General features: G+C 44.2%; 1 protein-coding gene across 1 annotated transcript in view; it reads left to right on the top strand.

The window, feature by feature from the left end:
• Positions 1–17718, top strand: part of fsip1 (fibrous sheath interacting protein 1) — a 65656-nt gene extending 47938 nt beyond the window's left edge. Inside the window, exons 10-12 of the mRNA XM_041215121.1 lie at positions 6852–7025; positions 17198–17269; positions 17674–17718. Of these exons, the coding sequence (XP_041071055.1) occupies positions 6852–7025; positions 17198–17269; positions 17674–17718 (291 nt within the window). The remainder of the gene's footprint in view (positions 1–6851; positions 7026–17197; positions 17270–17673) is intronic.
• The last annotated feature ends 431 nt before the right edge of the window (positions 17719–18149 follow it).

The raw sequence follows: 18149 nt of genomic DNA, 5'->3' as shown, positions 1-18149 counted from the left end.
TGAGTTTTTCCAATGAAGTAAGACCAGTTGTTCAATGGAATAAAGTTTTGCATTCCTCTGTGGCAAAGTTAAACTTGACTTTTTTTAATGCGATGATTCAATGTTGTCTTCTGGTACTGAAGCAAAATAGTCTTTCTTTATGTGTGAGTATTAGAAGTGATTTTTAGGTGGATTCATAACCATTGGAGGGCGTCATATCTAAGCCGGATGCTGTCTTCACTGAACACTTCCCATTGTACCAGCCTTTTTGATAACAATCAGGAGCAGAAATAAGCCAGTTTTGCTTTGGATCCCCTCCTGTGCACCTCCATCCTGCTCACTTCTCTTAATCCAAGACACTCTAGTGATAGTCTTCCTCGACAAATGTACTGTCAAACACATTCAATGGATAAATATTTGAAGTTGAAACATTGGAGAAAGAACTGGAAAATTGGACTAATTTGATATCTCTTTCAAAGAGTTGGCACAGGCAGAATGGCTGAATAGCATCTTTCTGCATTGTATCGTTCTATAATTCTATGAGAACGTAAGATTGAAAAGAAATTGGATTATAAAAATAGGAAATGGAGAGGAGACCATGGTATCAGACTGATGAAGATGCTTAGCAGTGGACTGCATGGATCATGGCTTGGGCTGTATTTTTTATCTATTATGAGTGACCTGGACTCAGAAACCCATTTTAAGTTTGTTAAATTTGCTGATAACCTCAAGGTAGGAAGGACCAAAGATGCACTCACAATTTTTATTACAAACATTTAGGTTTGTTGTTGAGCTTGGCAGATAAATTGCAAATGGTATTTAATAACAACAAAGATGAAGTATTGCATATTGAAAAATTGATCAAAGTAGTTAGCCAGTGAAGGAATAGAATTAGGTCTGGGAAACTTTCAAAGAAGCATATTTTGGATGTAATCCAACATTACTGATATGTTTCTTCCAGACACTGCTTTTCTCTTCATTTGCTTAAGCCAGAGCAGGTGGATAAGGAAGGATCATATCTTACCAGATGTGGTTTTATTCAGCTGCTTCTAAATTTATTTTTGTTGGTGCATTTCACCAAAGGCTCTTCATTAGCAAATGCATCTTTTGCTGGTTGCTTTTCTTTTTCTGCATGGCAGCTACATTCTTCAGTGTTGTCACCCTTTGCATCAAAAAGCCTTAACATTATGTCCCCTCAAGTGACTTCACCATTAACAAGGCTGACAAGATCTTTGCTTATGTTGGTGAATGGAGGATTGAACACATCACTACTTCTATCACAGCGTCAGAGGAGTACATATACATAATATATTTTATAGCAGATGATTTTTATAGTAGCTGCTGTAAATGGAAGAGCAAGGGATTATTTCTTCTGAGTTTTATTTTTGAACATTGTTATGTCCTTAACTCATGTCTGCGTGTTCAACAAGTCCTTGTGATGCATCTGGTGGTGGGTGAAGAAAATTAGCATGCTTTCGGCTTTTGTGTGGGAGTTGCTTCTTATTTTTAGCCTACGCCACTGGTTAGCAGCAGTGCAAAAAAGACAACCAAACGTTTAAGTCTCTCCCTGTCAGTGCACAGTCTCTCCATTGACAAGTCCTCAGCTGTAGCTGCTTGTGATGACACATGGAAACTGGGATACCTCAGAAGAGTGGAGCCCAAAGACAGACTGATGTCTAAATATCTTTCTGGCAACCCCTGTAACCAAGCTGGTGCCAAACGTATGCTTTGCATTCCATTGGATTCAACTTGGGAGGTCGAGAGGCAGACTTTTGGGCAGCTCAGGGTCTCCATAAATTTTACCCTGTCTCGTATCCTGGAGAGGGCACTCCAGTTTCACTGCAGAGTGTTAACACAATGAGGGAGACAGCAGTTACGAGTAATAAGCCCGACTCAGTTGGTGTACAGAATGGGTGCAACGGGCTGTCTCCATTGTAGGAGGGACTATTGTGTCCCACTGGTCAGCCACTGTCCAGCTCAAGTTGGGCAGCCCCCAACTAGTAAGGTGCTGACTTGCCACGGTCCATTTGCTTCAATGGGTGCTTGGGGGTTAGAGTCTCTGCTCAATAATGGGCGGAATCCATTGCATCAGGCAAACATACAAAACAGTGAAAAGAAAGGAAATGCCAACTTTTTAATTGGCAAGTTGGGATGTCAGGACTACGTGCACAGGATTAACAGACAACTTGCAGCTGGTTGATAATATGTGCAAGACAGCTGTGATCAACATGGATCTTGATAGGCTGAACATCGACATAACATCCCTACAAGAGACCAGGCTCGCTGAGAACAGATCGCTGAAAGAAAAACATTACATGTATATCCGGTAGGAGAATAATTCAGAGGAAGCACGTGAGCAAGGTGTAGTTAGGAACTTGCTAACCTCGATGCTAGAACCCCCCTACCCCACAAATTGTTCAAAACATGTTCTATCCATCTGTTTCTCTACTCAAATAGGGCCTGATAACCTCATATGTATCTATGCTCCAATACTGTGCTGCACCACTGAGGTGGAAGACCAGTTCTGTGAGGAACTTGACACTGTTATCAGCAGAATCCCTAAGTCAGAACATCTTTATCTACTGGGGGAATTCAGTGCATGACCGGGCACAGAACATGAAGAATGGCCTTCCTGCCTCGGACTTCATGGCCTGGGAAATATAAGTGAGAACGGACAGAGACTACTTGAGCTTTACTGCTATCGCGAGCTTTGCACAACTAACATAATCTTTCAGAACAAAGCATGTCACAAGGTGGCTTGGAGACATCCAAGATCAGGGCATTGGCATCAGCTGGATCTGACCATATCAGACGTGACTCTCTGAACAGTATTCTCAACACACACAGCAACTACAGCCCTGATTGTGATACAGCTCATTCCCTGGGTTGCACCAGGGTTAGGATGCCATGCTTGAAGTTTTTCGTTCAAAGCAGAAATGTCATTGCCATATCAATGTCAGCCATACTGCCTACCCAGATAAAAACCAATGCTTTCTCTCCAGCATTCCCCCACAGAAAATGCAGAAGTGAAATGAAACATGTTTTGAGACTCCATCTACAATACCGCACTCTGAACATATTGGAAATAAGAGGGGAAAAATACTGACCGCTTCGAGGCTGACATCGCTGTCGTTGAAACTAAACAGTCCACTCTCATTTATTACAAGAGGAATTTGAGCAAGAAGTCTCTGAATGCACTAAGAGCTGCTCAAAGTAAAGGCCAACAGAGTGCTTGGCAGTATTTCAATGACTACTGGTTACAGCTTTGCCAAGATATCTACATATCCTTCAATGCAGAATATTCGCGGCATTTATGAAGGGATCAAAAAGGCATCAGGCTTATCAGCAAAGAAAACCGCTCCATTGAAAGCAAAGACGGGAAGATCATCACTGACTGCAATAAACAGTTGGAGAGATGGGTGGAAAACTACGTTGAGTTGTATTCTAGGGAGAACATGGTCACCGAAGAAGCTCTAGACACCATAGAAAGCCTGCTTGCATGACAGAGCTGGATATCAAACCCACAGTGGAGGAGCTTAGCAAAGCAATTGACTCGCTTTCCCTGGGCAAAGCTCCAGGTGCTGATGCTATACTGCCTGAACTCATCAAGCACGGGAAATCAGCACTCCTGCAGCATTGACACAAACTTTTCTGTCTCTGCTGGAGGGTAGGGGCAGTGCCCCAGGATATGCATGATGCAAAGATTTTTATCCTGTACAAGAACAAGGGTGACTGCAGCGATTGCAACTACTATTGAGGCATCTCCCTTTTGAGCATCATGGGAAAAGTATTTGTCCATGTCAGTCTGCAGACCCTGGCTGAACACATCTATCCCAAATCCCAGTGTTTTTCAGAACTGGAAGATCTACAAGTGACATGATCAATTCAGCCGAGCAGCTGTAAGAGAAATGTAAGAGTGAACAAAGGAGACCACTGTGTATTGCCTTTATCAACCTGACACAAGGCAGTCAACCACATGAGCATGTGCAGCTTGTTTAAACTGCTGCTCTCTGAAGCTGCTCAATGTGACCTCCTCTTTCCATGACAACATGATGGATGAGGTCAGCTGTGACAGACCAACATCAGAACCCTTTGAGATCCATTGTGGGGTCAAGCAGGTTATGTTCTGGGACTGACACCCTTTGGGATATTCATCTCTTTGCTGGTGTCATATGCCTTCAGGTCATCTACAAAGGATGTTCACTTACATACCAGAGCTGATGGAAAGCTGTTCAACCTTGCTTGCCTGAGATCCAAGACAAAGGTGCGTTAATCCTCATTAGAGAGATGTTCTACACTGATGATGCTGCACTAACATTCCTTACCGAGGACCACCTTCTACAGCAAATGAACAGACTCTCTCATGCCTGTAAAAAGTTTGGTTTGGTAGCATCCAGGATGTTGCCATACCGCCATCTATCAACATTGACAATGTGATGTTGGAGGTTTTTGTTATCTTCACATATCTAGGCTCCACAATCGCCAGCAACCTGTCACTTCATGCTGAAATTGACATACACATTTGCAAAAACAGCAATTGTTATGTCCACGCTGAGTAAGAGAGTGTGGAACAACAGCAACCTGACTGAGAACAGCAACTGTGAGTCTACCAAGCCTGCATCCTCAGCATTCCTCTACAGTAGTGAAACCTGGACAATGTATGCCAGGCGTGAGAATGCTAGGCATGAGAATAGGTTGTCTCAGGCATACCCTTGGCATTTCTGGGCAGGACAAGGTCACAAGCTCAGAGGCCCTAACTCTTTCAGTTTACCCTCATTGCTAAGCTAATGATGTCTGCGATAGCTTGGCCACGTTCTTTGGATGAATGATGACCGTATACCCAAAGAACTTCTGCATGGTGAACTGGCCACTGGGTCTTGACCTCCTGGGCACCCATCCCTCTGCTGCAAGGACACCTGAAAGTGGGATGAAAATGGCGGACATTGACACGGACAGCTGGGAGACAGCCACTGAAGGCCGTGACCTCTGGAGGTTGATTGTTTGGAAGGGAATTGGAAGAGGCGAGCAGAAACAAACAGCTGAGCTGGCTGAGAAGAGGGCTCAGAGAAAACAGAGGCCAGTGAATCTTGCACTTCTGAGCCCACTGACTTCCTCTGCAGCAAATGTGGCAGAGACTACCATGCCAGAGTGGGGCTTCTGAGCCACACCAGGCAATGTTTAACCCAGAGTTGACCACCATGGCGCACAAACTCCAAGTCATGTCTGGCTTTTCCGTTGGATTCACAGATCCAGCTGCATTAAATGGCTTGATCTGTACAGATATGGTTAAGTTTTCTCTTTGTTTATTTCATTTATAACAGCAATATATCAACAATAATATTAACAGCAATACTTAATTATCCCAAAAGATGTGGAAAATGATCCAATGAATTAAATGTGCAAAAATGAAGACACTGAATATTAGTGGGACAGCTAGGAGAGCTGATTGAAAACATGATTGAACAGAAAGGTTTGAGGCTTTTAAAGGTTGATGAGAAGTAGCCAGGCAGTGAAGTTCTATAGTGTCGGACTGAGTTGGCTGAAGTCTTTGATACCAATGGAAGGTGAAGAGGATGTATAAGAGGCCAGAGTCAGAGGGCTGAAGGGCATGGAATGGGATCATTAGACTGACTTAGGTTGACAAGGCAAGTGAATCCATTCCATGAAGTGATTTGTAGATAAAGAAGGGACTGATATTTCATATATTAGAGAGCAGGAAGTCAATGAAGGCTTCAGTCTGTTGGGCACAGAATTAATGTGGGCAGACCGATTTTGAAGTAGTTGGATCTTTTGAAGGATTTTGATGGTAATGGTGTTGAAGTAGGGGTGAAAGTAGATAATGTTGTGAAGGTGAATATATGCAGCCTTGGTGATGGATAAGCTATGGATTTTGGCTCAAACAAGGCACTATTTGCATTACCATGAAAGGGGTTTGAAGAGGTACCAATAGTTAGGAATTATTATGTATTGTCCCCACCCTACTTTGGCTCAGGGAATAATGAGGAAAAAGCTACATTGTACAAAGATATATATAAACTCGTATTAGAACTGAGAAATGGCTGTGCATCACAACCATTTAATTGTTAAAAAATTAAAAATCAAAGTATGCTGCTTTTTGTGTGTGTTACAAAAAGAATAGCTCAAAAATGAAGCTCGTAACATAACTTTCAATGTCACTGTAACATAATCATCAGTTTTGGCTAGTAGTTTAATAAAAACAATATTTCAAGTGAATTCTTCAGTTATTCTTCTCAACTCCCAATATTGTAACAGGGAAACTATTCCACTACTGCTGAATTCGTGCCACAGAACTGTATGCGTTCATTGTGCTTTAAGCATGGGCACTGATAAAGATGCACCTTCGACATACCGATTACTTGAAGAATTTACTGAAACTTTTGTTTCCAGGTTTTGTGATTGTTGTCGATCTTTTGAATATTGAATTCCCTTTTTTTCACACAAGCACATTATCTATAGCAAAGTTGAGTTAAGAAATTAAGAAAGTTAAGAAAGTTAAGAAATTTGACATTTGTTGAAGTTGTTGCAGTCGGGACAGTAGTACCTTACTAGCAATCTAAAAAGTTAACGCAGAATACCAATGCTATCTTTTCTCCCACCCATGAAACCAACTTTGTTATATTGTTACTGATGCTTCCTGAATACTCTCTTCTCATTAATCTGTTGACCCTCCACATGATTGATTACCATCTTATCTGCTTGCCTACATTTTAATGTTAAATTTTCTGATATCGGTGCTGCATAGAATAGATTTTATTGCCATCTGGTTGCTGCTTCTGCTCTGGCTTTCAGCTGTAGAAATTAGTTTTCATCCCTGCTTGCAAGTTTAAAATGATAATTTTATTTGTCTATAGGACATTTCAGTTCCCTGGGCATTATCTGTGGCGGAAAGGGAAGGATATACTCCAGAACCCATGGATCAACAACAGTTGGCTGAGATAGATGCCAAACTGCAGGTTTTCATTCTGGATGAGGATATCCCTATGATTACTAGCTCGTTGTCCAGCGTACAAACCCAGAGTTATCAGGTAAATGAGACCAAGGTATATATAGGTATATAGATGCTTGGTACTTATTTTAGAAAGTGCATATTTCACCCAGCTGGTAAAGAATATAAAAAAGGCGCAAATTTAATGTATGTTAGCATTAAGTAGTTGTGAATTTAGTTGCCAATGGATGTTTATTACCCTGGATAATGATCGCAAAATGTAGCTTTCAGACTGCTGTTACATGGGAGAACAAATTCGGTTCATGCTACCGGTTGGGAATTATTTCCTACAGTGTGTTGGATAAACTAAAAATCACATACCCATGGGTTTGTTATTTCAGCTAACTACAAAAAATAATTGTTAGCTTTCACCAATAAATGTGTGCAATATTTGGTCAGTGTAATGCCCTTACCATAATTTTTGTGCTGATTTCACCTTCTCCCACCCAAGAAGCCAACTCTGTTACATTGTCATTACGCTCCCTCTTCTTGGATGTGACCTTTCCCGTGAACCCTTTTTAAGATGTTGTCTTGCATTAGATTAGTCTGTTGTCTCCATGTACTGTGAAGTGCTGATTTGATGCTCTTTAAATATTGACTGTCATGAGTTGTAATGTCACGGCGTGTGCTGGCACTTAATAATTGCTCGCACAATTTGTGCATATGCAGTCTGCTTTATAGCAAGAAGAATTAGTCTATCATATGCATTACATATATTGAATAGTCATTCTGTTTTCTAATTCTGGTGGTGTCCTAACGCAAGTCAATTTCTTGTATTTCCCATATATGTTAAATTCATATTCACCCATTTTGCTTTGGAAGTGTCCACTACATAATTGTTAAAATCTGCACAAATATGAATCACTCAAAAACTGTATACGCAATTCAGTGAGAATTGCTTCCTTCCAAGAACATGTGTATTTGAGACCAAGGTATTATATAGGTATATAGATGCTTGGTACTTATTTTAGAAAGTGCATATTTCACCCAACTGGTAAAAATATAAAAAAGGCGCAAATTTAATGTATGTTAGCATTAAGTAGTTGTGAATTTAGTTGCCAAAGGATGTTTATTTACGGTACATTCAGACTACAAAAGTACCATTAGTGCAAAGAGCAGAGAGTTGCATTGTGCTTTTATCTAGAATTGAGTCAAGCCTTAGATCTGAATTTACACTACACAAGTTTTGTTTTGCCTTGATGATAAACAGAATGTAAATGCAGTTTTCATTCTGGGCTGATTCTTATGTTTCATATAATCAATGCTGCTCCATTTAGTTGAATTATCTATCCAATTTATGGAGAAGTATTTTATACATAAGATACTATAGTTCTAAGATGGTATGTTTTCATCTGAAGAACAAAGTGTGTGTATATACACACCAACACAAATTTATTCACCATTCTTACAGCTTTAATTCACCTTTGTGTTATGCAGTTTTCAAAAATTCTTTCATAGGATGTGAGTGTCCCTGGTTAGGCCAGCATTTGTTGCCCATCCCTAGTTGTCCTTTGAGAAGGTGGTGATGAGCTGCCTTCTTGAACCGCTGCAGTCCATGTGGTGTAAGTACACTCACAGTGCAGTTAGGAAGGGACTAACAGATTTTAACCCAGAGACAGTGAAGGAATGGCAATATAATTTCAAGTCAGGATGGTGTGTGGCTTGGAGGAGATCTTGCAGGTGGCGGTGTTCCCATGTATCCACTGCCCTTGTCCTTATAGGTGTTGTTGAAGAAGCCTTGGTAAGTCACTGCAGTGCATCTTGTAGATGGTACACACTGCTGCCATTGTGCATTGGTGGTGGGGGAGTGAATGTTTAAGGCAGTGGATAGGCTGCTGATCAAATGGGCTGCTCTGTCCTGGATGATATTGAGCTTCCTGAGTGTTGTTGAAACTGCAGGCATCCAAGCAAATGGAGAATATCCAATCACACTCCTAGTTTATGCCTTGTAGTTGGTGGACAGGCTTTGGACAGTAAGGAAGTGAATTATTCATCACAGATTCCCAGCCTCTGGCCTACTCTTGTAACCGCAGAATTTATGTGGCTGGTCCAGTTAAGTCTCTGGTCAATGGTAACCCCCAGGATGTTGATAGCGTAGGTTTCAGCGATGGTAATGCCATTGAATGTCAAGGGAGATGGTTAGATCCTCTCTTGTTGCAGACCATTGCCTGGTACTTGTATGAAGGTTACTTGCCAATTATCAACCTAAGCCTGAATATTAATAATAAGACCTGGAAAAGTTTATCAATTTTGCTTCCAATTTCCACCCCTCTATCACCTTTGCATGGTCCATCTCTGACACTTCCCTTCCCTCCCTTCTCTTGACCTCTCTGTCTACATTTCTGGTGATAGACTGTCCATCAATTTTCACTTCAAGCTCATCGACTCCCACAGCTACTTCAACTACAGCTCCTCACACCCTGCTTCCTGTAAGGACTTCATCCCATTCTCTCAGTTCCTTTGCCTCTGTCACATCTGTCCCGATGATGCCACTTTGCAAAACGGTTCTTCGGACATGTCTTCCTTCTTCCTTAACCGAGGTTTCCCATCCACTGTGGTTGACAGGGCCCTCAACTGTGCCCGATCCATCTCCCGCGCCTTTGCCCTCGCCCCTTCCTCTCCCACCCAGAACCATGATAGTGTCCCCCTTATCCTCACTTTTCACCCCACTAGCCTCCGCATTCAAAGGATCATCCTCCGCTCTTGCTGCCACCTCCAGCTTGATGCCACCACCAAACACATCTTCCCCTCACCCCCACTGTTGGCATTCCATAGGGACTGATCCCTCCAGGACACCCTGGTCCACTCCTCCATCACCCCCTACACTTCAACCTCCTCCCACGGCACCTTCCCATGCAATCGCAGAAGGTGCAACACCTGCCCCTTTACCTCCTCCATCCACACCAGCAAAGGGCCCAAACACTCTTTTCAGGTGAAGCAGCGTTTCACTTGCAACTCCTTCAATTTAGTCTACTGCATTTGCTGCTCCCAATGTGTTCTCCTCTACACTGGGGAGACCAAGCGCAGACTGGGTGACCGCTTTGCGGAATACCTTCGGTCTGTCCGCAAGCATGACCCAGACCTTCCTGTCGCACCACCCTGCTCTCATGCCCACATGTCCTTCCTTTGCCTGCTGCAATGTTCCAGTGAAGCCCAACGCAAACTGGAGGAACAGCACCTCATCTTCCGACTAGGCACTTTACAGCCTTCTGGACTAAACATTGAGTTCAACAACTTCAGACCATGAACTCTCTTCTCTATCTACTCCGCTTTTTTATCTCTTTTTTCAAAATTCATTTTTATTTTTTATTCATTTTTTCCATTGATTTATTCATTGTTTTATCCCCCTTTTTATCCACCCTTGTCCCATTTTCAAACCCTTTTTTTACCCCACCATGGCCACCTCCCCCCCACCCCACCCCCACAAAGGCCTTCTGCTACTTGTTCATCTGTTCAGAGTTCTTACCCTTGTCCTGCTATTATCACATTCTGCTTTTTTACCTTAATGGCACTATCAGCATCTTTTTTAGCCCTTACCACTACCATCAACACTTCCTTTGTCCTTTTGTTCATGACGTTATCGTCGACCTCTCCTTTACTCCCACCTATCGCTGGCCTTGTATCTAGCTTCACTTGCTCCACCCCCCTTAAACAGTAAAAATTTCATCACATTTGTACTTCTCTGTAGCTCTGAGGAAGGGTCATATAGACTCGAAATGTAAACTCTGTTTCTCTCTCCACAGATGCTGTCAGACCTGCTGAGTTTTTCCAGTATTTTCTGTTTTTGTTTTAGACTTGCAGCATCCACAGTATTTTGCTTTTATCTTAAGCCTGAATATTGTCTTGCTGCATATAGTCATGGACTGCTTCAGTGTCTGAGACTTTACAAATTGTACTGAACACTGTGTAATCATCAGTGAACATCCCCACTTCTGACCCTTATGATGTAGGGAAGGTCATTGATGAGACAGCTGAAAATTGTTGGACCTAGGACAGTACCTTGGGAACTCCTGCAGCGATTCCCTGAGACCGAGATTATTGGTCTCCAACAATAAAAAAAACCTCATCTGGATAAATTCTTCAATTTTGCTTCCAATTTCCACCATTCTCTCACCTACACATGGTCCATCTTTGACACTTTCCTCCCTTCCTTGACTTATTGTCTCCATTCCTGGGGATAGACTGTCTAATAATATTCATTACAAGCTCACTGACTCCCACAGCTCGCTTGTCTACACCTCTTTACACCCTGCTTCCTGTAAGGACTCCATTTCATTCTCCCATTTTCTCCATCTTCGTCGCATCTGTTCTGATGATGCTCCTTCCACAACGGCGTTTCTGACATCTTCCTTTTTCTTCAGTAGAGGACTTCTCCCCCACTGTGGTTGACAGGGCCCTCACTTTTATTGACACATTTCCCTCACCCTTCCCCTCCCTCCCAGAACCACAATAGGATTCCCCTTATCCTCACTTTCCACTCCATCAGTCTCCATATTCAAAGAATTATCCTCCACCATTCCCGATAACTCCACCACCAAACACGTCTTCCCCTCCCCTCCCCTGTCAGCATTTGGAAGAGACTGTTCCCTCTGCGACACCCTGCTTCACTCCTCTATCACCCCCAATGCCTCATCCTCTTTTCATGCAATTGCAGGAGGTGTAATACCTGTCCTGTTATCTCCTCCATCTTCACTGTCCAAGGCCCCAGACACTCCTTCCAGGTGAAGCAGTGATTTACTTGTGCTTCTTTCAATTTAGTCTCCTGCATTCACTGCTCACAATATGGTCTCCTCTACACTGGGGAGACCAAGCACAGACTGGGTGACTGCTTTGCAGAACACCTTTGCTCAGCCCATAAGCATGAGCCCAGCCTTCCTGTCGCTTTCCATTTCAATTCACCATCTTGCTTTCAAGCTCACATTTCTGTCCTCGGCCTGCAACAATGTTCCAATGAAGCCCAACACAAACCGGAGGAACAGAATCTCATCTTAGGCACTTTTCAGTCTTCTGGACTCAACAGTAAGTTCAACAATTTTAGACCATGACCTCTGTGCTCTATTTTGAATATTTTTCTCCCAAGTGCTAGTCTGTATCTTGTCTCATGTTTTTGATTTTAGACAGCGCTGAATGTTACTCTACTATTAACACATTTTTCTATTTTGCTTTCAGGCAGTGCTGACCTTTATTTTGCTATTAAAATTATTCTGGACCAATGCTTTGTGTCTTTAATACCATCATTATCACTCCCTTTGCCTTGTGTTCCATGTGATCTTTATCATTAAATCTTCCTGCCCTCGAAACTATCCCTGACCTGCTCATTTGCTCTGCCTGCCCCTCCTACATTTTCAACAGCACAAAATCCATCACATCCCTACCTCTGTTCAGCTCTGAAGAAGAGTCAAATGAACATACGAATTAGGAGCCGGAGTTGGCCACTTGGCATCTCGAGCCTGATCCACTGCCGTTCAATAAGATCATGGCTGATCTGATTGCAACCTCAACTCCACATTCCTGCCAACCCTTGATAACCTTTTGCCCCCTTGCTTATCAAGAATCTATCTACCTCAGCCTTAAAAATATTCAAAGACCCTGCTTCCATCACCTTTTGAGGAAGGGAGTTCCAAAGACTCACAACCATCTGAGAGAATAAAATTCTCCTCACCTCCGTCTTAAATGGACAACCTCTTATTTTTAAACAGTGACCCTAGTTCTAGATTCTCCCACAAGAGGAAACATCCTTTTCACAGCCACCCTGTCAAGACCCCTCAGCATCTTATATGTTTCAATCAAGCCACCTCTTCCTCTTCTAAACTTCAGAGGATACAACCTAGCCTGTCCGATCTTTTCTCATGAGACAACTAACCCATTCCAGGGGTGGAATCGTCTGGTCCCATTGGCAGTGGGCGTCATGACAGGTGGCGGGGACAATATGGTGAAAAGGCCAAAAATCAGTTGCACGCCATCGTGAAACCAGTTTACGATTGTCCGTTCCACCTGTCAATGGCAGGTTGAGTTTCCAGCCGCTGCATGTTGGGAACCTAATTTCATTATAAGCCCTGCTGGGGAGGAATCATCCCCCCACCTCAACTTTACTGCCCACGTCGGCATGACTTCAGAGCGGCATGCTTCATAACTGCCTCTAAAAGGTGTGCACCTGATGAGCTGAACTTTGAGGAGCACTTGGAAATTAGCACACACGACCTTGCGCATCACTCGCGATAATCGCCTGTAGGACATGAAGGAGGAGGCGCCACACATTCGTGCGGGCCATAGGCAAGTCACTTTTTTTGGCCTGGCTTTTGGTCCGGTACCAGGGTAAGGGCTCCAGTGCGGGCTAGGCCGGGGGGAGCTGGGGGCAAGGCAGCACTGACTGTACCATACACAAGCACATGCTGGGGTGAGGGGGCAGGAGAGGCAGTGTGGAGCTGGGGTGAGGGAAGCGGCCATGCACTTGGTAAAGCTTGTCAAAAGTGAGCATTCTTCCGTAGCTGAGACTGTTCCGCATGCTTAGAGTCGGGCCTCTGAAACTTTTCTGTCCTCTCAAACAACGCAAAAGCATAAAAGTGCCACCAAATGCTCGAGAACATTTCACCTCTCGCACGCAGAGTACAAATAAATGTACGTTTTAGGGGGCAGCAGAACAATAGGCTGACTGGGCAAGTTGTAGAATCCCCTTGGGAAAGGTGGCCATGATGCAGTCACTGGTGGAGGCACTCACAGCCCCTTGCAATGTCTTTTTTAAGGTTTGGACCAGTATCCCTCGTGGTTCAAGCTAACAGCGCAGCCTTGCGATATGGGCTAAGAGAGTGCGTGCACCTGAGCTCAGAGCACAGCATGCAGTCCAGTGGTCGAAGCTGCTGCCAATCGGTCAAGTGGAGTGGAGTGGGGTGGAAGTGGGTGGGGTTTCAGACAACCATGAAGTGCATTACACACTTAACCAGGAGAAGTTCTTAGCACACAAACGCTAATCCACGCAACTCTTTCTTTGATTCTGCAGGAAGAGAGCATCAGGATCATGGAGCCTGGTGCTTTAGCGGTATGCCTCATGGCTTACAGGGAGCAGAGAAGAAGAAGAAAAGTGAGGCAGAGACACTGGGCTCAGAAAAGGGAGGAGCACCTCCCTCAAGATGAAGGGGTGCAGGGCCTGCTGCACATGCAGCTGAAGATCCACAGAGAGTTGTCACTCGAAGGTACTTCGCTAGACACAGGGTCTATAGATGTCGCTTGTCATTCCTGCAGATGACTAAGGACCAGTGTTGCCAAAGACTGCGCTTGCCCAGAGAACTGGTCGTTCACATATGCCATCTGCTACAGGATTTGATGCCACAGGGACATGGAGGGCATCCCCGCCAATGGCCATGAAAGCGACAATGGCGCACAGATTTTATGCCAGTGGGTCCTTCCAGGGCTCCACGGGAGATCTGTGTGGGATTTCACAAGCCTCTACGCACAAGTGTATCCAGGAGGTCACGGACATCAACTTTGCGAAGGCACAGAATGTTGTGCATTTTGACCGGGAGCAGGAAAGCCAGGCTGCAAGAGTGCAGGGATTTGCGCAGATCCCTGGTTTTCCACAGGTGCAGGATGCCATCAACAGCACTCACGTGACGCTTAGATCTCCATGGCAACAAGCAGTCAACTATATTAACCACAAGGGCTTCCACTCGCTGAATGTTCAGCTGGTGTGCGACCACCACAAACACATCCCACAGGCCTGCACATGATTCCCAGGGAGGGTCCACGAGTCCTACATCCTTAGCAGGTCTCAGATCCTTGATATCTTCCAGGGTCCAGAGAAGCTGCCCACAGAGGACATGGCTGATGATGCCTGTGTGGTGGCCTCAGACTGCAGCAGAGTGACGGTATAGTGAGGCTCATGCTGTAACCTGGGCTTTGATGGAGCAAACGATAGGCATTTTGAAAATGAGTTTCCAGTGCCTCAACAGATCCGGCAGAGCACTGCAATACAGTCCACCGAGGGTGTCGCACATCATTGTAGCTTGCTGCATGCTACACAACCTGGTGCTGCAACAGGGGGAGGACCTGGCTGAGGAGGAGATGGAGGAGCTGCATGTCTCCTCTGATGAGGAGGACATTGAAGGGCATGACGTTAATGAGGTTCTCAAAGGAGAGGATGCCAGCAATGAGGCCATCGCACTGGCCAGATGAGGGTGGCATGCTCGGAAGGACCTCTAGGCTACCAGATTTATGGAGGATGATTGACTCCTGTATGGCTGATGGCAGCGCACATACCTTTGGTGCTCAGGCTCATGTCATGGAGATGCAGCAGAGGCCCTAATAGTCGTTGATTCCAGGAGGATGATGACAACATGCAGTGAGGACACTCCATAGACCTTCACATTGCCTCTGTGAATGTCTGACTCCTGTCTGACTGAGGGCAGCTCTCTTGCACTCTGTGATCAGGGTGATATCATGGAGACACGTCCATGAAACTTTAAATGTACCTAATCTTTTGTCAGCCTTCAGCACCTGTCCCCTTCAGGAGCTCAGCAACAATGGTCACAGATGCTGCAGAGATGGTGGCCTGCCCCACCTCAAAGGTACCCTGGCTGTGGCCTGCCCCACCTCAAAGGTGCCCAGGCTGTGCAAGTACATTTTCTTAACCTTCCTAACTCTGCCGCTACGGCTTGGTGCTCCACCTACATCCACAGCTTAGGTGGAGGCCACCTGCTGACTGCTACATCCTGTTGTTTGTGATGACCTAGGCAGACGTTCTCTGGAGGGCCGAGACCTGGAGGGCCCCATTCTGCTTTCCGGATCCTGCTATGTGACAGTGGCACCCTCCTTGGCCTATGGAGCTGGAGCTGCTGGGGTCACGAGAAGAGGGGATTCGGATGGGCTCGACACTCCTGGAGTCACCGGTGGATGGCCCCGGCGTGTTGAGCTGCTGGTCCTCCTCTTTATGGGCATCTGTGGGCCCCTGGTTGACTGCTTGAGAGGAAGGAGCAGTTGGAGTAAGCGAGTGGAGAGTGCCCCATCCCCTTGCGTTGACACTGATGGAGGCTGCAAGTGCCTCAGCAATAGATTGCAGCTCCTGCAGCAGTGCAGGACCAATGTCCTGGACCAAGGTCTCCATGGTGGCTGCCATCCTACCAGTGATGACCTCGATGCATTGGCATGCTGGCACTATCACCTCAGACTGAAGGCAGACAGACTCCTGCATTGTGTCTTGCAATCTGAGGAGTGTAGTGGACATCCCTTCCTGATGTTCCCAAGCTTGCTTTTGCAGCTGCAGCGACTGAGGTATGACTGAGTTCAGCAGCCCCTCATCTGACTTGAACTCAGCAGATTTCTGGCTTCCAGCAGTCCTCCGAGTGTCAGAAAGTGTTCTCCCTGATTCCCATTGACTTTGATTTTGCTCAGGCTCCCTGATGCTACACTTGGTCAAATGCTGCCTTTATGTCAAAGGCAGTCACTTTCACCTCATCTCCATGGGGTCCAGAGTCATTGTTGAGGACTCCCAGGGCAACTCCCTCCTGACTGTATACCACTGTGCTGTCACCTCTGGTGGATCTGTTCTGCTGTGGGGATGGTGACAGAGATGTCTGGGACATTGGCTATAAGATATGATTCAGGGAGTATGACCATGTCAGGCTGTTGCTTGACTGGTCTATGGGACAGTTCTCCCAATTTTGGCCTAAGCGCCTAGATGTTAGTAGGGGGGATTTTTCAGGGTTGATTGGACGTGGTGTGCTGTTGCCATTTCTGGTGTTTAGGTCTTTGTAAGGCGGACTGTTTGATTTTGTTCCTTTTTGACTTTCCTATACCGGTTTGATACAACTGAGTGGCTTGCTCGGGCATTTCAGAGGACAGTTAAGAGTCAACCACATTGTGTGGGTCTGAATGGCTGATTTGTTCTTCCAAAGAACATTTAGTAAACCTGTGTCCATTGGGTATTAGCCTGGGTCTCTGAATTATTAGTCCAGTAACATTACCACCATGCCATCGTCCCCATAAATATGATTCATCTTGCAAACATATTTCATGCTGCTTGGTTTTTATGAGTCATTAAATTAATTTGCCTATTGAGCTTTGAGTGTTGCTTGATCAGAGAGCTATGGTTAGCTTTAAAGTTAACTGCGGTAAACACAATCTTTTCATTGGAGACATTAACAGTACTTTTACAGCTACATGGCTCTGTTCTTCTAGATCTCTTTAACATTTGAAACATTTTGACCATTTTTGCAACAGGAGATGGGACAAGTTAACCCTCTGAGTGCACAATTTCTGCTGTATGACTTGGAAACTCTATACAACATGAAGGTTAGCAGAAAGAGAATCCCTGAAAGGCTTTGCTGGAGAGTAATAGAATTGAAGAAATTAATAGAGTAATGGAAAATTAGGAAATAAAAACTTCAATGGTAATTTTTGTGTAGAAGTTCCATCACAGTCTTCAAGTACTTTATTACTGAGTGAACTAAATAAACTTCAACTTCAAGATCATTCAATCAAATTTCTTTAGCTAAATTAACATATAAATATTTCAGATAATTATTTCACCTCTCCAATGTGCTGCTCCAGCCTTTTGAGTGAACCTTGTGATTTCCAGTATCCAGTTATACTAAATTCACTGCACACTTGTCTGCTATAATCTGCAGGTTTTGCTTAGGTTTTGGGTATCAAGTGATAGGAATGATACCATTAATGTTTATGGATTTCTCCTGCAGGTGTTAGCGATAAACAATCTCAGCAATCCTCTCATGAAGTCATGATGTTGTCATTCATCTTGGTGTACAGTTTTATGGAAGAAATGTTTCCACAATAATTTACATTAAAATCACATGATAATTCATTACCAAGATCTTTAATCTTAATTGTGATGCAACTTCATTTTGATGATTTACAGCTGCTGAATTAGTTGGTGGCCTGATTTAACACTTTGGAGGACTGCAATAGAACCTGGGGAAAAAAATAAAATTATACTAAATGGTAGAGAGATTTGAGTGAACTTCCTAGCCTATTTAAATTCTGCTTTTGTTAGCTATCCAGTTAAATTTATGTGAGTTTAATCAATGTCAATAAGACAATTCAGATAAGCATAATTTTACTTATTCAAACTCTCATCCTCTAAACAAGGCAAAACACATCCAAATCAAGTGAACTTGATTCCAGGAAGCCGAGATCTATTGGGTATACAGTCTCT

Source organism: Carcharodon carcharias, chromosome 20 (genome assembly GCF_017639515.1).
Source record: "Carcharodon carcharias isolate sCarCar2 chromosome 20, sCarCar2.pri, whole genome shotgun sequence".
Lineage (NCBI taxonomy): Eukaryota > Metazoa > Chordata > Chondrichthyes > Lamniformes > Lamnidae > Carcharodon > Carcharodon carcharias.
Note: the sequence above shows the minus strand (reverse complement) of the source record. Positions and strands in the feature narration are given on the sequence as shown.